Source organism: Apaloderma vittatum, unplaced genomic scaffold, assembly GCF_000703405.1.
Source record: "Apaloderma vittatum isolate BGI_N311 unplaced genomic scaffold, ASM70340v1 scaffold30230, whole genome shotgun sequence".
Taxonomy (NCBI): Eukaryota; Metazoa; Chordata; class Aves; order Trogoniformes; family Trogonidae; genus Apaloderma; species Apaloderma vittatum.
Window position 1 is genome coordinate 5,316 of NW_009693387.1, and position 7,795 is coordinate 13,110.

Consider the following 7,795-nt stretch of genomic DNA (forward strand, 5'->3'; position numbering starts at 1 on the left):
CAGGAGACCCCTGGGCACCAGCAACATCTTGGAGGAGGGAGATTAAAATGCTTCAGAAAGCCAAGACCTGAGGAGCATCCCAAGCATTAATGAACTTATTACCGATGCCTCTAAGACAGAAATAACGAGTTTGCCCTTGCAGCAGCGGGTAAAGCTGCAGCAGTCCTTGCTAGAGCGAAATTTTGATACTCCATCTTCAAAGAAGGGTAGAAAAGGGCAGGTTTTGATGCCACAGCTTTGGAAGAGGGTGATAAAGGGCAGTTTTGATGCTACACATTTGAGCCATGGCCCGAAGCAGCTACGCTTGGCTTCATGTGATGCAATCCCACAAATACCAAGTTTCCTTCCTTTTTTCCCCTTTCGGACATGTTTTTGCCCTGTCATCCCCCCCTGTGCTGACAGTGCTGGAGGAAGGCACGCGGCACCTTCCTCCTGCCTCAGCAGCTCATGCCCTGTGATGGCTCACGTGGGGCCGTCCCCACCACCCTTGACCCAGCTAATCCCCCTTCACCCAAGGCATTGACCAAGCTCCTGCTGATGGCATCCAGGCATCAGCAAAGGTTGGAAAGGGAGAGGATGTCCAGGACCACCATCACCACCACCACCGGGTCTCTGTACCCACCACCAGCTGCCACCGAAGCACCGGCCGTGCATGGAGATGGCTGGAGATGGGCACTTGGGTCCCTGCACTGAGCCCGGCGGTGTCTGACCTGCATAAAAGTGGGACGAACATCTGTACCTGCTTACCCGGGCATGTTTTTGAGCATCCTGTAATTAGTGTTTGTTCAGTGATTGAGGCTGGCGGGTGCTTAGTGTTATTAGCAAATGATAAATAGCTGATGTTGTTGATGTTGCTACCTCGAAACATCCCGTTTCAGCATCTAGACTGAGCAAAAGGGCCAGGGGCCAGACTGCTGGTGCCAAGAACCTGCCGGGCTTCATGTCTTTGGAGGTGGCTTCTTACTAAAGTCCTGCTCGTGGGCATCCCTGCCCTGTCCTGCCCTTGCAGCCCTGAATTTGGACCCACGTGGCAGGTGGCACGGTGGGGCCAGCAGCTTGCTAGGGTGAGACATGCAGAGCCCTCAAGCCTGGGGTAGTGGAGGATGGCTCGGGGACATGGGTGCAAGAAAACTTTGAGGTAATCCAAGTCCCACTGAAGATTTTGTGTGCATTTATCCCATCTTGATGCACAGGTATAAGATTGGATAAAAGAACTGAGTTATCCCAGCCCAGCTCCCACACTGCTGAACACGAGCATGAGGGACAAGCACTCACATGGGGATGTTCATTTATTTATTTCTTGGGAAAAAAATCATTGCTGAGAGCGATGCTTGTGAAGCCTTTAGAAAAAATACTTTCTGATTATGCTGAAATTAAAAAAAACTAAGCCACCATCATCTTTATCTTCTCTGTCCATAATCTTGCCACCCAGCAGGCACTGCCCTGAGCAGCCAGTTTGCATTTTGTTACGAGGCTGTTCTGGGGAGCTCCCGGCAGTTTGGGGTGCTGTGTCCCTGGGCAGCACAACAGCCTTTAGTGGCAACCGCTCACATCCAGCCCTGGGGAAAAAAAACTTGCAAATGTATCTTGTTGGGGGCGCTCCTTGGAGGTCCAAATTGCCAGAAGAGAAACATCCCTGCATGGGGAGGTACTTGCTGGGCAGGATCCTGACCACACCCGTGGACCCCATCTACTGTGAGCAATCACACCTGAGACTCCCACCCACCTCCTCTGCCCACGGCCCTGGAGACCCATTTAAGCTCAGGCCCAGGCAGCTAATCCTGCCTGGTGGTTGTGGTGCAGGTCTACATGCCCAGGGCTTGTGCTGGAGGTAGCCCATCTCCAGTGCCCTCTCCTGGCAGAACGTCGGAGCTGTGGTGGCACCTCGTTTCTTGGATGGACCTCAGGGTTGTGTTGCAGCCTTGTCCTTGGCCCACCTCCTGCAGCTCCCAGAGCTGGGTGTCCTATGGGTCTGGGTCTCCTAAGGACGCTCTGTGAGCAGCCTCTGTGCCTACAAAAAGGTGACTCGTGCTATAGTTCCTTCTGTAAAGGAGAAATAGCTTAGGCTTGCTTTCTTCAACCTGGTCGCTCATTTCTAAAAAGTTTGTAGGTCCTTTACGGTTTAGAATTCTTTCTGCTGCTGCTGAGTCTGGCTGGAGGTGCTTGGAGGATTTGCTCAGCACACCAGCCTCCTCAGGAAACTGAGTCAAGTGTGCCTGGTGGGGCAGCATCTTGAGGGATTCCTTCAGGCAGAAGGATAAATCTCAGAGACTCTCTGAGTGCAGCCAAAGCTCCCATTTAATGTTTGAGTTTTTACTTCCTTCAGCTCATGTGTGGGGCGATAACTTCATTTATTTCTTTGCAGAAAAGTCCCAAAATCCTACAGGGCAGGTAGGTGGTAGTCACAGCAAAGGTGTCCTTCCTTCCTCGAGCAGCTGCATCTTCTGGCTTTATCCTAAGACCTAAAGGACCTCCTATGAGTCTTGCCTGGCAGTCTGTGTTCTCATGCAATGCTCTAGCCCCCTCTCCCTGAGATTTTCTTGTTGCAGGTTGGGAAATCCTTCCCTTTCCACTAGAAGGTTTGCCTTCAACTGGCCCAGGCCCCTGTGCTGCTGGGATGGAGGACAGCTGGCCTGTGACCCATCAGCAGCAGGAGGGGACCCAGGCAGAGGGCACACCCACATTTTGAGCCCCTTGGATGTTATGAAGCCCGTCGTCGAAGAAAATGTGAGGTTGAATCTGGGCAAGGATGGGTCCCTTGGGAGCCCCATCCATGAAGAAAGCCTCGTCGATGGCCAGCCCCCATTCCCGGAGAGTCTTGATGGCTCGGATGCCCATGTCCCGGCCGCTGCGGGCGGTCACCAGGTAGGTGCGGATGGGGGACTTTTCTTGGCTGAACTTCTTGCGCATCTTCCCAAGGTGCATGGCAAAAGCCTTCAGGGGACCCTGGAAGCACAGTAGGACACTTGGGAGCGGGTGGGAAGTAAGGAGACATGTACTCTGCCTGTGTGAGCCACTTGTTCCTCTTCCAGAGTTTCTCAGGGCTCTGCAGAGCATGAAGCAGCTGGTGGGGTGAAAGATTGGGCAATTCTGGGACTGGTGCTCCCCAGTGGGGTGTCTGGGAGGAAGGTGAGCATCATGGTGCTAAGCCTAATCTCACAATGACCAGGAAGGCACATCCCAGCGAGCAGTGCCTCTGGGTCCGAGTCCTGCAGGGACTTGCAAGTGGTCCCAGCCTAGCCTATTGGGGGTAGCCACAACCTTGGATATTGAGGAGCTGATGCTTATGGGAAACATCAGGCCAGGTCAATCTCCAGGGGAACTCCAGGTGAGGCCCACACCAGTGGAACTGTAAGGATCTGTGCTCTTTTTTTTTGGCTACTCATGGCAAAGCCCTAGCAGGAGAGATATTCGTGGTGAGCACAAAGCCTGTGGGTGCTTATCAAAGTGAGGTGGCTTGCTCACCTCTCCCATTGGCACGGCCTCCATCGCCCGCTCGTACCGCAGAGCCCCCTCCAGCCCCTGCTCCTGGAAGACCTGGTCCGTCTCATCGGAGAAGAGCACGGCATCCCCATCGAACACCACGCGGAGCGGGGTGCTGGGGGCCTGCACCTCCTGATGGAAGACGAGCGCTGCTGAGACCCCTGCAAGACAGAGCAAGGTGGGTATCAGGAGGGACATCCCTTCCTGGGGCTCCTCCTCGTGCATCTGCTGTGGCCCTGTCCTGTGTCAGGGGCTCCAAGCAAGGGGGTCAGCCCAACCTTTGTAGGGTTGTGTTGGCCCCCCATGAGGATGGGCAAGAAGGAGCTGGTGATGTCTGGAGAGACACTGAGGTCTGCTAAAAAAAAAACGTGATGGCATGGGAAACTCTCTTCCTGGTCCTTGCTCACCCTGCCAAGCCTGGCTTTGATGCCCAGATTTAGCACTCCGTGCTAGGAGTAATAGGGATTGGCACCTCTGCTTGATTGGGGTAATTGGCTTAATTACAGGTGTCTTCCTGCAAGCTGCTCCCTGCCCACCCTCATCCGTGGACCCAGGCTCCCGGATGAGTGACACTTGTCAGAGCAATGATGCTTTACAAGGAGGCTCCAGGAATGTGCTGCGTAGTGAAGGAAAGCCCAGGCTGCAGGTGGCTTGCTCCTGACCTTGAAGGACCATGGCCAGCTGATATGATCGTACCCAAGTAATTAATAAGGAGGCGATTAACCCCATTAGAACTTGAGGAGACCGCGCTCCCTCTGATCCAGGTCGAGCATGCACTTAGATCTACTGCTGAACACATGGTAACTCTGAATGTACCAAGAAAGCAAATTTCTGTAGCATCCTCATGAAGCCCTGGGAATCACTGGTATGTTCTTGTTGATCTAGGGAGCAGCTATGGGCAGCACCTTTGATTAGAAAGGCTTAGATGTGAGGCAGGGAATGACCAGCCCACTGCAGAACTATGGCCAGAATTATGCGTAAACCACTCAGTGGTTTGTGAAATTATCTGAGAAATCCTGGTGTGTTTGCAGGGTACTGGTGGGGACAGAAGAGGAGACTCAACTGTTGAGGATTCTGCTGCTAATCAATGTGCCATTCACCCGCTAGCCCCTGTGAGAGCATGGGTTCTGGCATTGCCTTGTGGGGCTGAGCCGCTTGGGAAAAGAGCGGTGGGTTTGGGAACGGGGGGGGCGTAGGGGAGAAGAACACACCTCTCCGCAGGGCGTTGCAGACATCTGTCCTGTCAGCTGAGAGGAAGAGCTTGACCCCGTGGGATTTCAGGTACTTTGTGGAGTCCTCGTCGCTGACGAAGCAGAACTTGGAGATCTCCAGGCCTTCGGATTGGGGGAACAAACTCTGTTATGGGGTTACATCCTCCTTGTAGCACACTCCCCTCCATGGCCTTGCTGCTTCTTCTTGCCCTGTTGCTCCTACAAAACTAGAGTGCACTTAAATATTCACTTTAACCTTCCCTTAAATGAGCCTTCCTGATAGTGCTCTTCAATTTATTGTTTGTTTGTTGTTGTTTGTGGGTTTGTTTTTTTTTTTTAAACCCTCTTCTTTCTTTAGTAGCTTCCTGAGCATGCCCAGGCTCTGCAAAATGCTGCCAGACCTCCTCTCTCCCCCTCCTCTCCCACCAAGCTCTCCTCTGGCACCCTGGGCAAGCTGTGTGGGGCTGGTGGGAACAGATCTTGTTTCCCAAACAACCTCCCGCCCTTGCATCCCCTGGCTCTGTAGTTGCCACTGATGCTCCACTGTGGTGCCTTCTCTCCTTCAGAACCTCCCCGGGAGGGACGAATCAGGCACCCCCAAGGATGTGGTCCCCTTTACCGTAGTGCTTGACGCTGTTGATGATGCGCACACCACCCTCTGGGCTGTTGTTGGAGAGCACCAGGATGTCGAAGAGGTCCTTCTCCTCTGGGTTGCTCTCCAGGATCTTCTCATTCACGTACTGCACTGCCTGTGAGAAGAAGAGACCTTTCTGAAGGGGCACGATGGCAATGGCTCTGCTGGGGCACTTTCAGACTCAAGGTCAGTGGTTGGTGTGGTCAGCTATGGTGAGGCTAGCATGTTATGGAGAGCCAGACAGAGAAAAAGCCATCCCCAGGAGGGCACTGAGCAGGATACCCCAGAGGGGAGGTAGAAATGTTGGACTGGTGAGGAGCACAGGTTTTGATGGCCTGCAATGAGGCCAGGCCAGGCATATCTGCACCCCATGATAGAAGCTGAGACCTAAAGATGGGAAAGCTGAGCTTTTGCCCCATGCTGCAAGTGTCTGCCCCTGGCCAGGAATGGGGCTCACCTGGATAAAGGCAAAGGCTGTGCCAGGTGACAGGGGCTTGTTCTGGTTGGCTTGTTGGTGCCTTGTGTACTCCTCCTTCCCCTTCTCCAGGTAGAGCTTGTGCTCCTCCTCCAGGTTGAAGATGGCTCTGGTGGTCACTGCAATGACCAGTGCCTCGCTGGGGTCTTTCTGCAAGACAGGGAGAAAAGAGGGGTTGGGGGATGACAAAGAAGGAGCTTGGAGAAGTGGGGTGAGCCAGAGGACACAGGGCTCTGCCATGGCCATGGTGGTAGGGTTGGGTGGAGTCATCACCCATGCGTCACGAATCCTGAAACTAGAGGGTTTTTGGAGAAGAGGTACCAAACCCCATCTTCATCTTCAGGCCACCAAGGATGGGGCAGGCAGTTGTGAAACCCTAACCTGTCTGGTAAGTGCCACGTACTCTGATGACAGCTCATACCAAAGAGGATTGCTTCATAATTTTGCTGTTTGTGGGCAGAGCCATGGTTACCTGTTTGTGCTGAGCTGGGCACTGCTGGGTTTCTCTGCATGTACCCGTGGTTTTACCCTTCGTATCTGTTCTGGAGAGTCTAATCAGGTGTCTATATACGTACAGAAGGTGCTGCTTTCTCCTTTGGCTGCTCCAAAATTTAAGTGGGAGCAAATGCACCATCCTGTCCAAGCAGCTTGAGATTCAGCCCTTCCCATGTGGAAACCACATGGACCTCGCTGGGACCAGGTGCCCACCAGCCTTGTGTCTGAGCACAAGTGACTTGGGCCACCACAGCTCCAGGCTGTGGTGTGTCCTCTCCTGTGGTGGCATTTCAAAACTCACTTTAGAAATACAGGATGTGTGTTTTGTAATGAACAACCTTTTACCTGTTTCACATCCGTGTTTATGACTGTGCTTTCAGACTCTGCCATCTTCGACTTTCAGCCTGAAAGAGAAAACAGGCAGTTAAGCTGATCTTTACAGCAAAATGAGCCTGAACTGCTCCCATCCCCACTCAGGGGCATCTCATGGGGGTTGTTTCCACCCAGCAGCCTCCTGTGAGTTCACTGCAGAGTTTCTCTGGAGTGCAGAGGCAGCAATGGCTGCTCTACATGGACATGCTGGGAATGGCCAGGGGGTTAAAATATAATTTCCAAGTTCATGCCCTACCTGATTACTGTGTTTGAGGGGTGGTGCAAGCATAAACCAAAGGCAGCATGCAGTGTCAGGGCCTCCAGGGAGACTTTTCGTCTGCCCTATTTTCTTTAATTATTTTTTTTTTACTGTCCAGAGACTGCAAAGTGTTGCCTGGGCTGGTAGGAAATGCACTCAGCTGATGCTAGCCCTGAGAACCAGATCTTTGCCATGGGGTGCTCAATTCTTGTGGGGACAACCCCTGCTATAGGGCTGCTTCCCCAGGTAGGGAGCCCTGGAAAGGCAGGAGATGCTGAGTCTCCGTGCTGGGAAAGGTTCTCCTCTCAGAAAGCTGGGCTGAGGGTGGCAGCTCCCAGCCCAGCTGAGCTGGGGAGCAGCTTTGCTCTCAGAGAATTTCCACCAAGTACTTTTTTGGAAAGTGAGAATTAAACGAAAGGAAGCAACGAAGCGGAGCAGCCCTTCCTGGAGGCTCAACACCACCTCCAATTTTTGCTCTGGTCTTCCCAGCGCTGCAAATCGAGCCTGACTTCTTTCTGGCTAATAGCTGCCGTACAGCTTAAAAAAGAGATACGCACGTATGCCCACATCTCCGCTGCGAGCCCCCCCGTGCACACCACACACAGCAACGCATTTCACGCGAATGCTTACAGCTCGTCCCACCCCTCCCTGCCACCCAGCGAGGAATTTTCTCGAGAGGAAAGCCCAAACTCACCGCAACCGTTGCATCCAACCTCGGCCCAAGAGGCTGCCGGTTTGTATTTTCCCCCTCGCCGAGCTGTCAGGAAGCAGACAGGATTAATCAGGCCGGGGTGCAGCTCAGCTCGCCAGCGTGCTGGGATTTGTAGGCGAGCCCGGTGGCTTGGCTTGGCGCCCGGACCGGGCTG

The 7,795-nt window shown here is 53.4% G+C and overlaps 1 protein-coding gene across 1 annotated transcript; it reads right to left on the bottom strand.

Annotated features, from left to right (window-relative positions):
* Positions 1-2,643: 2,643 nt before the first annotated feature.
* Positions 2,644-6,696, bottom strand: LOC104280998 (cytosolic 5'-nucleotidase 1A-like). The gene is made up of 6 exons (XM_009878841.1): positions 6,644-6,696; positions 5,786-5,953; positions 5,314-5,443; positions 4,695-4,817; positions 3,466-3,644; positions 2,644-2,946 (listed from the first exon to the last, which is right to left on the bottom strand). Exons 1-6 carry the CDS (start codon positions 6,686-6,688, stop codon positions 2,644-2,646), a joined length of 948 nt encoding a protein of 315 aa, XP_009877143.1. The 5' UTR covers positions 6,689-6,696.
* Between the last annotated feature and the right edge of the window lie 1,099 nt (positions 6,697-7,795).